General features: G+C 46.4%; 1 protein-coding gene across 3 annotated transcripts in view; it reads left to right on the forward strand.

The window, feature by feature from the left end:
- The window catches only part of galnt1 (UDP-N-acetyl-alpha-D-galactosamine:polypeptide N-acetylgalactosaminyltransferase 1), a 71,656-nt gene extending 58,174 nt beyond the window's left edge, over positions 1–13,482 (forward strand). For all 3 annotated transcript variants that reach the window (XM_065027691.1, XM_065027692.1, XM_065027693.1), the window contains 7 exons: positions 140–310; positions 4,729–4,846; positions 5,697–5,877; positions 9,526–9,665; positions 9,755–9,853; positions 11,540–11,674; positions 12,855–13,482. In XM_065027691.1, coding sequence (XP_064883763.1) covers positions 140–310; positions 4,729–4,846; positions 5,697–5,877; positions 9,526–9,665; positions 9,755–9,853; positions 11,540–11,674; positions 12,855–13,001 — 991 coding nt within the window. In that variant the 3' untranslated portion in view covers positions 13,002–13,482. The remainder of the gene's footprint in view (positions 1–139; positions 311–4,728; positions 4,847–5,696; positions 5,878–9,525; positions 9,666–9,754; positions 9,854–11,539; positions 11,675–12,854) is intronic.
- The last annotated feature ends 717 nt before the right edge of the window (positions 13,483–14,199 follow it).

A 14,199-nucleotide genomic window follows, 5' to 3' on the forward strand; every position in this document is an offset into this window, starting at 1 on the left:
GTAGAGGTCTGCAGATATTCTGGATATTAGAAGTGATTGAAATGATATTACGACTCACAAGTCCAAGCATCTACTCAACACTTTGTCATTGTGGGTCTAAAGGTCTTCTGATGTGGCGGTGTGGAAATATGTGTTGCAGGAAAACGGTGGTGTGTCCCATCATCGACGTGATCAGTGATGACACGTTTGAGTACATGGCTGGTTCTGACATGACCTACGGAGGCTTCAACTGGAAGCTGAACTTCCGCTGGTACCCTGTACCCCAGAGAGAGATGGACCGCCGCAAGGGAGACCGCACTCTGCCCGTCAGGTAGGTAGGACACACTACCCATCTACAGCGCTGGCATAGAGACTGGGACGTAGACTCTCCTCAGCTCCAGTCAGTGAGGATATCATCCCTGCTCCTAACACACTACTGAATCTGAATGTAATAGACTAGTAATAGTGGCATAGCTGGGACTTAGATATAAGTTCTGTTTTCAGTCAAATACATGAGCTCAGTGTGGTGTAGCCGTGTTGCTGTGTTCCTGTGTAGCTGAGGATGGGGAAACTCTGGGAACATTCAGGAATTAAAACCCAGGGTTTGTTTTCGCTTGTCCCTCGTCACCTTTTCCTGTTCATGTTCCCCACCAGTCCAACTGGGACTATCAGAGGCACATTCAGAGGTCCCGTTTCCATCACAACACAGGGAAAGAGACAGGTCTATTCGTGAGGTGACCTGGGTAAAGTAGTTTCAGTAAAACAACATGTTATTGAGTTTAGCCAGCTAATATCAGCCAAGGTGTTTTTCTGTTTTCCCTGCCTGCTCTGCTGAGGTGTTTTTCTGTTTCCCTGCCTGCTCTGCTGAGGTGTTTTTCTGTTTCCCTGCCTGCTCTGCTGAGGTGTGTTTCTGTTTCCCTGCCTGCTCTGCTGAGGTGTTTTTCTGTTTCCCTGCCTGCTCTGCAGAGGTGTGTTTCTGTTTCCCTGCCTGCTCTGCTGAGGTGTTTTGAGGTGTGCTCTGTTGAGGTGTTTTCTCCTGTTTTTCTGCCTGCTCTGCTGAGGTGTTTTTCTGTTTTGCCTGCTCTGCGAGGTGTGTTTCTGTTTCCCTGCCTGCTCTGCTGAGGTGTGTTTCTGTTTCCCTGCCTGCTCTGCTGAGGTGTGTTTCTGTTTCCCTGCCTGCTCTGCTGAGGTGTTTTTCTGTTTCCCTGCCTGCTCTGCCGAGGTGTGTTTCTGTTTCCCTGCCTGCTCTGCCGAGGTGTGTTTCTGTTTCCCTGCCTGCTCTGTTGAGGTGTTTTTCTGTTTCCCTGCCTGGTGTTTTTCTGTTTCCCTGCCTGCTCTGCTGAGGTGTGTGTGTTTCTGTTTCCCTGCCAGCTCTGCTGAGGTGTGTTTCTGTTTCCCTGCCTGCTCTGCTGAGGTGTGTGTGTTTCTGTTTCCCTGCCTGCTCTGCTGAGGGTGTTTTTCTGTTTCCCTGCCTGCTCTGCTGAGTGTTTCTGTTTCCCTGCCTGCTCTGCTGAGGTGTTTTCTGTTCCCAGCTGGCTCCAGGTGTGTTTCTGTTTCCCTGCCTGCTCTGCAAGGTGTGTTTCTGTTTCCCTGCCTGCTCTGCAGTGTGTTTCTGTTTCCCTGCCTGCTCTGCATGTGTGACTTCGAACACAGCCTGCCTGCTCTGCTGAGTGTGTTTCTGTTTCCCTGCCTGCTCTCTGAGGTGTGTTTCCCTGCCTGCTCTGCTGAGTGTGTGTTTCTGTTTCCCTGCCTGCTCTGCTGAATGCTCTGCTGATGTTTCCCCAGCCTGCTCTGGAGGTGTGTTCTGCGTTTCCTGGCCAGCAGAACATGTGTTTCTGTTTCCCTGCCTGCTCTGCAGAGGTGTGTTTCTGTTTCCCTGCCTGCTCTGCTGAGGTGTGTTTCTGTTTCCCTGCCTGCTCTGCTGAGGTGTTTTTCTGTTTCCCTGCCTGCTCTGCTGAGGTGTGTTTCTGTTTCCCTGCCTGCTCTGCTGAGGTGTATTTCTGTTTCCCTGCCTGCTCTGCTGAGGTGTGTTTCTGTTTCCCTGCCTGCTCTGCTGAGGTGTGTTTCTGTTTCCCTGCCTGCTCTGCTGAGGTGTGTTTCTGTTTCCCTTGTTCTAGGTGTGGTTCCCACTGGCACCATGTTCCCTGTTGTCTTCCTGATCAACATCTTGAAAACAAGTCTTTAGCTCAATGACATATGGTGGCAACAAAGTATGTGAACCCTTTGGAATTAGATGGATTTCTGCTTAAATTGGTCATACAATTTGATCTGATCTTCATCTAGGTCACAACAATAGACAAACACAGTCTTAAACTAATAACACAAACAATTCTACGTTTTCATGTCTATTGAACACACTGTTTAAACATTCACAGTGCAGGGTGGGAGAAGTATGTGAACCCTTGGATTTAATAACTGTTGACCCTCCTTTGGAAGCAATAACTTCAACCAAACATGTTCTGTAGTTGCGGATCAGACCTGCACAGCGGTCAGGAGGAATTTTGGACCATTCCTCTTTACAAAGCTGTTTCAGTTCAGAAATATTCTTGTGATGTGAACCACTCTATTGAGGTTATGCCACAGCATCTCAATCGGGTTGAGGTCAGCACTCTAACTGGGCCATTGCAGAAGGCGTATTTTCTTCTGTTGAAGCCATTCTGTTGTTGATTTATTTCTGTGTTTTGTGTCGTTGTCCTGTTGCATCACCCAACTTCTGTTGAGCTTCAATTGTTGACAGATAGCCTTACATTCTCCTGCAAAATGTCTTGATAAACTTGGGAATTGATTTTTCCGTCGATGATAGCAAGCTGTCCAGGCCCTGAGGCAGCAAAGCAGCTCCAAACCCTGATGCTCCCTCCACCATACTTAACAGATGAGGTTTTGATGTTGGTGTGCTGTGCCTTTTTTTCTCCACACATAGTGTTGTGTGTTCCTTCCAAACAACTCAACTTTAGTTTCATCTGTCCACAGAATATTTTGCCAGTAGCGCTGTGGAATATCCAAGTGCTCTTTTGCGAACTTCAGACATACAGAAATGTTTATTTTGGACAGTAGTGGCATCTTTCGTGGTGTTCTCCCATGAACACCATTATTGTTTAGTGTTTTACGTATCGTAGACTCGTCAAAAGATGTTAGCATGTTCCAGAGATTTCTGTAAGTCTTTAGCTGACACTCTAGGATTCTTCTTAACCTAGTTCAGCATTCTGAGTTGTGCTCTTGCAGTCATCTTTGCAGGACGTCCTAGGGAGAGTAGCAAGAGTGTTGAACTTTCTTCATTTATAGACAATTTGTCTTACCGTGGGACTGATGAACGTCAAGGCTTTTAGAGATACTTTTGTAACTCTTTCCAGCTTTATGCAGTCAACCATTTTTAATCTTAGGTCTTCTGAGATCTCTTTTGTTCGAGGCATGATTCACATCAGGCAATGTTTCTTGTGAATAGCAAACTCAAATTTTGTGAGTGTTTTGTATAGGGCAGGGCAACTCTAACCAACATCTCTAATCTCATCTCATTGATTGGACTCCAGGTTAGCTGACTCCTGACTCCAATTAGCTTTTGGAGAAGTCATTAGCCTAGGGGTTCACATACTTTCCCCAACCTACACTGGGAATGTTTTATTATGTATTCAATATAGACAAGAAAAATACAATAATTGATGTGTTTAAGCACACTGTTTGTATCTATTGTAGTGACTTGTAGTGATTTGATCTCAGATGAAGGTCAGATCAAATTTGATGATCAATTTATGCAGAAATCCAGGTAATTCCAAAGGGTTCACATACTTGTTCCTGCCACTATATATGTTATGCAGGTGAGTGAGGACCCAAAAGCGGTTTAACAGAAACAGAGTCTTTTAATGTCCAAACACAGGGAAGACATAAATCCTCTTCAGATGTATCGGTTGACAAAATAGACAACCCGCAGAGAGGGCGACAAATAAATCATAAAGTCCTCTGATCTTTACAGGAGAGTCCCCTTCTAGCAGCAGAGGAGAATAGCAGGGTTAGCGGCAACAGACTGCTGGTCTCTCCGGGTAGGCGCGGGTTGTAGAGGACAGAGGTACCTGATCACACGTAGCATCTGATGAAGAGGCAGATTACGACAGGACGGGACAAGGGTGAAGCAAACGAGAATCTGACAAAGACAGAAGCAGAAACAGAGAGAGAAATAGAGACCTAATCAGAGGGAAAAAAGGGAACAGGTGGGAGAGAGTAAACGAGGTAGTTAGAGGAGATGAGGAACAGCTGGGGGAAGGAAAGGGAGAGAAGGTAACCTAATACGACCAGCAGGGGGAAACGAAGTGAAGAGAAAGAACAGGAACAAGACATAACATGACAATACATGACAATATATCCCTCCTTCTGAGAGACTGACAGGGAGAGAGAGATTTCTTGCTTAGGCAATGTTAACTAATGTTTCCCATGCCAATAAAGCCCTTACATTGAATTGAATTGTATTGAGATGGAAAAACAGGAAAAAACAACTCTGGAGGTCGACTTGATGTTTTTGTGCCTCTGAAGATACCATCTCTACGGACAAACTTGTAATCTCTGTCGCAAACATGAAACCAGAATGTAGTTTTGAGTGACTGTTTTCTTCTCTCTCCCCCTCTCCCCACCCTATCTCTCCCCCTTGCTCCCACCTCCCTCCCCTCTCTCTCCCTCTCTCTCTCCACCCCCCTCTCTCTCTCTCTCTCTCTCTCTCTCTCTCTCTCTCTCTCCCTCCACTCCTCTCCCCTCTCTCTCCAGGACTCCTACCATGGCCGGTGGGTTGTTTTCTATAGACAGAGATTATTTCCAAGAGATAGGGACATATGACGCAGGTATGGACATTTGGGGAGGAGAGAACCTGGAGATCTCCTTTAGGGTGAGTACACACATACACAGGGCACACACACACACACACACACACACATACACACATACACAGGGCATGCAAGCACACACACACACACCAGGTATGCAAACTAGTTCACTTTTGGTGAAATTCACCGTTTTGAATCCAAAATAGGCGACCTACGTGAATCGTGTAGATCAGGTGAGAAAAGTTTGTGAGGGGGAGCTTTGGATCACTACTGGCTGTAAGCGAACAAGCGATGCAGGTTTGTAAGCGAACGAGTGATGCACGTTTGGAGCAACTCTGTCTGTGTCCAAGGCTCATTCACATAACAACAGAATGCAGCCTGCGACTGAAGAGAGAAGAGACAACCAATGTGCTAGTTACAGAATCAGGGCGCTCTGAAAGACAGCAGTAGGGTGCAGAGGCAGTTTGCCAGTTACAGAATCAGGGCGCTCTGAAAGACAGCAGTAGGGTGCAGAGGCAGTTTGCCAGTTACAGAATCAGGGCGCTCTGAAAGACAGCAGTAGGGTGCAGAGGCAGTTTGCCAGTTACAGAATCAGGGCGCTCTGAAAGACAGCAGTAGGGTGCAGAGGCAGTTTGCCAGTTACAGCAGCGCGTCCCCTGGACCATAACAAAAAGATAGGTGAGAAGCCGGGTGATGAAGCATTCTTCATGAGCTGTAACCCAAAAACAACTGGCATTTGGAAAGTTTGAGGTGAGGGAGAAAGTGTGGTGGTACAAGTACTATTAGCGTTGCTAAGTATCTTGCTATAGTAGCTGGATGGAATTCTCTGTTAGCTAGCCAGAGAAATGTGCACCTATACACACACACACAGGGCTATGTAGTTGTAACATGAGTGTTTCTGGTGTGTTGTAGATCTGGCAGTGCGGGGGGACGTTGGAGATCGTGACGTGTTCTCACGTGGGTCACGTGTTCCGGAAGGCCACGCCCTACACGTTTCCAGGGGGAACGGGTCAGATCATCAATAAGAACAACAGACGCCTGGCCGAGGTCTGGATGGACCAGTTCAAAAACTTCTTCTACATCATCTCCCCTGGTGAGTCTGAGTGAGGGGCGAGTTGCTGTGTGTCTGGGGGCTGTTTCAAAACAGAAGCCAGATATGTATTCTCCAATCAATCAATCAAATGTATTTATCAAGCCCTTCTTATATCAGCTGATGTCACAAAGTGCTGTACAGAAACCCAGCCTAAAACCCCAAACAGCAAGCAGTGCAGATGTAGAAGCACGGTGGCTAGGAAAAACTCTCTAGAAAGGCCAGAACCTAGGAAGAAACTTAGAGAGGAACCAGGCCATGAGGGGTGGCCAGTCCACTTCTGGCTGTGCCGGGTGGAGATTATAACAGAACATGGCCAAGATGTTCAAATGTTCATAGATGACCAGCATGGTCAAATAATAATAATCACAGTGGTTGTAGAGGGTGCAACAGGTCAGCACCTCGGGAGTAAATGTCAGTTGGCTTTTCATAGCCGATCATTCAGAGTTAGAGACAGCAGGTGTGGTAGAGAGAGAGAGTCGAAAACAGCAGATCTGGGACAGGTAGCACGTCCGGTGAACAGGTTAGGGTTCCATTTCCGCTGGCAGAACAGTTGAAACTGGAGCAACAGCATGACCAGGTGGACTGGGGACAGCAAGGAGTCATCAGACCAGGTAATCCTGAGGCATGGTCCTAGGGCTCAGGTCCTCTGAGAGAAGAGAGAGAGAGAGAGAGAGAGAGAAAGGGGGAGAGAGAGAATTAGAGGGAGCATACTTAAGTTCACACAAGATGCCGGATAAGACAGGAAAAATTCTCCAGATATAACAGACTGACCCTAGCCCCCCGATAAACTATTGCAGCATAATTACTGGAGGCTGAGATAGGAGGGGTCGGGAGACACTGTGGCCCTGTCCAACTATACCCCCGGACAGGGCCAACCAGGCCCCCCATTAACAATGTGATGTTGCCGTGGTGACCTGACAGAGCGAGGCGACGGGGGGGGATAGAATAATTTCACGCTACACAGTCTCTATTAACCTTGCCATCTCACCACTGACAGACACACAGACACACAGACACACACACCCCTGCACAGATCAGGTAGAGGACAGGCGAGAACAAGGACAAAGGTTCACCTCTCTTCCACTAACAGGAAGTTTAGTGTTCACTGCTTCCCCTTACTGTAATAACAATCCCTAATCCAGAGAATATCAAACACACTATGAGAAACATGTTTGTAAGATTCTTCCAGTCCTTTGGTAGTTGGTGATTGTGACCATGGTGATGTGTGTTGGGTGTTTTCCACCACTACATAGAGTAAGTAGCCAGTCAAATAGAAAAGTAGCCAGTCAGGCCGAAGCAGCTCTATTTTGGTGGTCTCTGGTACATTGCAACAACTTGATTCCATCTGAAATACACAGCGGAAATATTGAATACTTTATCGAGTTTATGTCCCAGATTGGAAAAAATGTGTTGCGGTATTATGTAGAAAGACATGACTTTGCAATTGAAATGACAACAAAAGGATGAATTCGGTTTATTGTTCCTTGTTTTGGTATTGTTAGTTGTCTAGGTCTATGCCTATATGACCAGGACTATTCTCCAAGTAGGAGAATAGTAAACCTTTTTTTAGCATTTAACCAGTGTTCTCTTGATTTAAAGTGATATTTACACTTTTACTACAACATATGGATTGCCACAATTATATTTGTTCTTCAAATTATGTATTTTATTAAAACAGAAAAATGAAGTAAATAGCCCACCTTATCTTGAATAATATATTTAAGGTTTTGTTTTTCCAGGTTTCCATTTTCCCCGTTTTCACTCTGAAAATCACATTGGATGTTCTAAATACATAACGATGCTTAAACCACATCAGGAGATCACTTTTGAGGTTTGGGATAAATCTGATACTTGTCTTTTCGGGGTGTATTTACCCTAATTCAAGTGTGCACCGAGCAAGAGGCTGTTGTTCAGCAGGGTTTCTGTAGACACATATGATGGTAGATAAAACAAACACCCACTGGGTTGATGACATAACCCTGATATCATTCTGCCAGGGAAGCTTAGGCTACTTTGTAGTTAACATTTCATTGAGAAGTTTTTTGGGAGCCTTTCCATCTACCAGAAGACATTATCTTCATCGCTAACGGTTACACAAAGTGGTAGACTCGGGCACTGCAGAAACAGACAGGGGCATTCTCGTTGCCTCTTGACTTAGATAGTTGCAGGAAATACCAATCAGTGATGCATTCTGTTCCTGTCTTATGATATTTTGGGGAAAGTTTAAGGTCAATACATTTGTGAATATCGTTGAATTCCGTTTTAATGCCTGGGTTTCTTGAGGGCCTAATTATCATATTTTGACCAGAATGAGGCTCTCCACTGTCTATTGTTCCTTCAGTGATGATTCATCATCTTCATCGAATGTTTTCATAATTTATCTGCAGATAATTGCCAAACATTAGGATGCCAAACTATGCAAATTAGGGAGCCAAATGAACGTCTCTCCGATGCCATTTGGTAGGCTACAGACTGACGAGATGAATCACTCACTTTATCGTCATTGTCTGGCAAGCCCCGACATCCTAGGAAAGGAAACCCAGGAACTCCTTAGGTTGACTTGTCACGATGCGACAACATGGACATATAACCATGTTGAATGGCAAGGGATTGAATTTATTCAGTCAGTTCGACACTTTTTATAAACTAGTCAACACTTGCTGTTCAGTTGTCAATCAGCACACAGTAAACAGCCTAGGCCGCTCCCTGTGGCTGGCTGTCATGTTTGGTTGTAGAGACAGATCAAGGCGCAGCGAATGTTGAGTTCCACAGAATTATTTAATAGTGAAACAACAACAAAACAATAAACTAACAATGAAACATGACTACGTGATGCACAAACACAAACAATATCCCATAAAACACAGGTGGAAAAAGGCTACCTAAATATGATCCCCAATTAGAGACAACGATTACCAGCTGCCTCTAATTGGGAATCATACCAATCACCAACATAGAAATAATAACCCAGAACCCCACATAGAAATAACTAACTAAAACAACCCCCAGTCACACCCTGACCTACTACACCATAGAGAAATAATGGCTCTCTATGGTCAGGGCGTGACACTGGTTATGTGAAACGTAAAAGAAAATCAATGATTTTGTGTCAGTAAATGATAATTAGGCTAAGTCATGGATTTCCACACATCGTTAACAGTTACAGTACATGGGATATGCAAATTCACAAGAATCATGCTCTCTCCCACAGGTGTAAAGAAATTCAACTGCAACCAGAAACCTGTAGGCTATATAATGACGAGATGCTCATGGCTCCTCCCTACTAATGGGAGTCGTTGTCCCAAAGATGGGAAGGCAGGCGACAAGCTTAGGTCCAAAATAAGACCATAGAAAAGCTTTGGACAGATTTTGGCGAGCGTGAAACCTCTCACTTTGCCTCTTCCTCTCTGCTGAATTTCCCTGTTATCACTCACTTTGTGACTGACCGGCACCTGTCCTATAAATAGATGGCTAGAAGATACATATCGTTCATCCTAGCGGGGGAGGGCTCGATGGACTAGCGAACTGAAACTTTTAAATGAAAAGTAGCCTAGTTATTATGAAGTGGAAAATGTAGCTGGCTTAAAATGAATCTGTAACCGGCTGATTAGCCGACAGCTGACGCTAATGGAAAACACTGTGTTTCAGGTGTGACGAAGGTGGATTATGGTGACATCACGTCTCGCTCGTCTCTGAGACAGAAGCTGCAGTGTAAACCTTTCAGCTGGTACCTGGAGAACGTCTATCCTGACTCCCAGATACCACGACACTACTACTCACTGGGAGAGGTGCACCCACGCTAAACATACAACACACACACACTAAACACACACACATTCAATCAGTGATAATTGTTGGTTGTGTGTTGTTCTGTCAGATCCGTAACGTGGAGACTAACCAGTGTCTGGACAACATGGCCCGGAAGGAGAACGAGAAAGTTGGCATCTTCAACTGCCATGGCATGGGAGGAAACCAGGTAGTTAGAACGGCCATGGCATGGGAGGAAACCAGGTATCTAGAACTGCCATGGCATGGGAGGAAACCAGGTATCTAGAACTGCCATGGCATGGGAGGAAACCAGGTATCTAGAACTGCCATGGCATAGGAGGAAACCAGGTAACTAGAACTGCCATGGCATGGGAGGAAACCAGGTAACTAGAACTGCCATGGCATGGGAGGAAACCAGGTATCTAGAACTGCCATGGCATGGGAGGAAACCAGGTATCTAGAACTGCCATGGCATGGGAGGAAACCAGGTAACTAGAACTGCCATGGCATGGGAGGAAACCAGGTATCTAGAACTGCCATGGCATGGGAGGAAACCAGGTAGTTAGAACGGCCATGGCATGGGAGGAAACCAGGTAACTAGAACTGCCATGGCATGGGAGGAAACCAGGTAGTTAGAACGGCCATGGCATGGGAGGAAACCAGGTGCCATGGTGGGAGGAAACCAAACTAGAACTGCCATGGCATGGGAGGAAACCAGGTATCTAGAACTGCCATGGCATGGGAGGAAACCAGGTATCTAGAACTGCCATGGCATGGGAGGAAACCAGGTATCTAGAACTGCCATGGCATGGGAGGAAACCAGGTATCTAGAACTGCCATGGCATGGGAGGAAACCAGGTAACTAGAACTGCCATGGCATGGGAGGAAACCAGGAGGAAACCAGGTATCTAGAACTGCCATGGCATGGGAGGAAACCAGGTAACTAGAACTGCCATGGCATGGGAGGAAACCAGGTAACTAGAACTGCCATGGCATGGGAGGAAACCAGGTAGTTAGAACTGCCATGGCATGGGAGGAAACCAGGTAACTAGAACTGCCATGGCATGGGAGGAAACCAGGAAACCATGGTGGGAGGAAACCTAGAACTGCCATGGCATGGGAGGAAACCAGGTAACTAGAACTGCCATGGCATGGGAGGAAACCAGGTAACTAGAACTGCCATGGCATGGGAAACCAGGAAACCAGGTAACTAGAACTGCCATGGCATGGGAGGAAACCAGGTATCTAGAACTGCCATGGCATGGGCGGAAACCAGGTATCTAGGCCATGGCATGGGAGGAAACCAGGTAACTAGAACTGCCATGGCATGAAACCAGGTATAGAACTGCCATGGCATGGGAGGAAACCAGGTAACTAGAACTGCCATGGCATGGGAGGAAACCAGGTAACTAGAACTGCCATGGCATGGGAGGAAACCAGGTAACTAGAACTGCCATGGCATAGGAGGAAACCAGGTAACTAGAACTGCCATGGCATGGGAGGAAACCAGGTAACTAGAACTGCCATGGCATGGGAGGAAACCAGGTATCTAGAACTGCCATGGCATGGGAGGAAACCAGGTAACTAGAACTGCCATGGCATGGGAGGAAACCAGGTATCTAGAACTGCCATGGCATGGGAGGAAACCAGGTATCTAGAACTGCCATGGCATGGGAGGAAACCAGGTAACTAGAACTGCCATGGCATGGGAGGAAACCGTAACTGATCAACTGAGAACAGAACAACAGTAATGAGATTACCTTTGGTGTTTATCATAGTGACATTAACCTGAGCAACTTCTCTGACCTCAGAGGAGAGAGATACAATGTGAATGACATAAGAGAGAGATAGAGGTCTCTTGTCTTCCCGTCTGACCGTGTGTCGTCCCCTGCAGGTGTTCAGCTACACGGCCAATAAAGAGATAAGGACAGATGACCTGTGTCTAGACGTGTCCAAACTCAACGGTCCTGTCATGATGCTCAAGTGTCATCACCTCAAAGGAAACCAGCTCTGGGAGTATGACCCCATGGTATGTCTGTCTGTCAACAGTAAACAACCTCTCCTTGTCTTTTCTTACTACCACTGACCCTGCTGAGTGTGCTAGTTGTTGTTTTACCTAGCTACCTTAAAGTAACTATCAAGTGTTTCCAGATTTCTATTAAATATGTCATATAATTACTTACAATATGAGTGAAATATATAGTTTTCCTTCCAATGTTTTATTTATGAGGTATGATATAAAGCTGGTTTTCTGTATTGGAATGGTGTGGCCCTACCCCAACAACTGAATGGTGTGGGCGTATACAAGTCATTCAAATTATTCACGCGAGTAGATCGCTGATTGGCCAGTGCATCCTCAGGAGGATAACATCATCATCAATGAGGAAATAGCAAGCATTTTTTTAAACTGTCTTTTTGACATACCAGATTGAAGTGTTTTTTCTTTAATTTTATGCTTTGGCCACATATGAATATAGGATGAGTCCACAACATATGGGTATGAGTTATCAGAATATTCACTTTTAAAAGTGAGATTTTCACAGGACAGTTACTTTAAGATGAATGCACTTTTAAACTGTAAGTTGCTCTGGGTAAGAGCGTCGCTAAATGACTCAAATATCATAAAAATATATATATATGTTTCTCTGTCTGTTGTGTCTGTAGAAGTTGACCCAGGTCTGTTTCTCTGTCTGTTGTCTCTGTAGAAGTTGACCCAGGTTTGTTTCTCTGTCTGTTGTCTCTGTAGAAGTTGACCCAGGTCTGTTTCTCTGTCTGTTGTCTCTGTAGAAGTTGACCCAGGTTTGTTCTCTGTCTGTTGTCTCTGTAGAAGTTGACCCAGGTCTGTTTCTCTGTCTGTTGTCTCTGTAGAAGTTGACCCAGGTTTGTTCTCTGTCTGTTGTCTCTGTAGAAGTTGACCCAGGTTTGTTTCTCTGTCTGTTGTCTCTGTAGAAGTTGACTCAGGTCTGTTTCTCTGTCTGTTGTCTCTGTAGAAGTTGATCCCAGGTCTGTTTCTCTGTCTGTTGTCTCTGTAGAAGTTGACCCAGGTCTGTTTCTCTGTCTGTTGTCTCTGTCTGTTGTGTCTGTAGAAGTTGACCCAGGTCTGTTTCTCTGTCTGTTGTGTCTGTAGAAGTTGACCCAGGTCTGTTTCTCTGTCTGTTGTCTCTATAGAAGTTGACCCAGGTCTGTTTCTCTGTCTGTTGCCTCTGTAGAAGTTGACCCTGATCCACGTCAATAGTAACCAGTGTCTGGACAAGGCCAGTGAGGAGGACAGCCAGGTGCCCAGCGTCAGAGACTGTACACACACTCGCTCTCAACAGTGGCTGCTGCGCAACGTCACGCTGCCTGAGATCTTCTGACCGCCGCCTACCCACACACACACACACACACACACACACACACACACTGACGGAGAGAGAGAGAGAGTGAGAGGAGGGCAGAAGGGACAGTCCACGCTGAATGGGATGAAGCAGGGCCCTTCTATGGTGTCTGGGAGAGGGAACATGTTTGGACTCAATGGAGGAGAGACTCTTACTTTTATGAAGAGAGACTGGTGATGTTTTAAAGAGAGAGACCTGCTCCTGGAGAGACATGTTGTTAAAGAGAGAGAGAGACTCACAGAGAGAACTTCCATGGACAAGGCAGTCTCCCCAATGCTGCAAACTCATCACTTATGTTTACCTGTGTGTGTGTGTGTGTGTGTGTGCGTGCGTGCGTGCGTGCGTGCGTGCGTGTGTGTATGTGTGTGCAAATGCGTTCTCAAGTAAAGGTGGCTCATTAGTGAAAACATTTTTTTCTTTGAGATTTGAAATGAACTCTGTTGAACTCATATGAAGGAAGGGGGTGGTGTGTGTGTGTGTGTGTGTGTGTGTGTGTGTGTGTGTGTGTGTGTGTGTGTGTGTGTGTGTGTGTGTTTGAGCGAGCATGTGTGTACATGTGTTGGGATATGCCCTCCTGTTGCAGTATTGTATGACTGTGCATGTATGAGGACAGCCCCATACAGCCGCACCCAGCAGTGTCTGTATCCCTCTAGTGTTCCTCCCCTGAGTTGCAGCCTAAAGAGGGACTCAGAGAGAGGAGATGGAGACAGAGAGGGAGAGGGGACACAGAGAGAGGAGATGGAGACAGAGAGGGAGGGGGACATGGAGATGGAGACAGAGAGGGAGGGGGACACAGAGAGAGGAGATGGAGACAGAGAGAGAGGGGGACACAGAGAGAGGAGATGGAGACAGAGAGGAGAGGGGACACAGAGAGGAGATGGAGACAGAGAGGGAGGGGGACTCAGAGAGAGGAGATGGAGACAGAGAGGGAGGGGGACACAGAGAGAGGAGATGGAGACAGAGAGGGAGGGGGAGATGGAGAGATGGAGACAGAGAGGGAGAGGGGACACAGAGAGAGGAGATGGAGACAGAGAGGAGGGGGACACAGAGGGAGAGGGGACTCAGGAGACAGAGATGGAGACTGAGGGACAGAGAGGAGATGGAGACAGAGAGGGGAGGGGGACACAGAGAGGAGATGGAGACAGAGAGGGAGGGGGCACAGAGAGAGGAGATGGAG

Source organism: Oncorhynchus nerka, linkage group LG14 (genome assembly GCF_034236695.1).
Source record: "Oncorhynchus nerka isolate Pitt River linkage group LG14, Oner_Uvic_2.0, whole genome shotgun sequence".
Taxonomy (NCBI): domain Eukaryota; kingdom Metazoa; phylum Chordata; class Actinopteri; order Salmoniformes; family Salmonidae; genus Oncorhynchus; species Oncorhynchus nerka.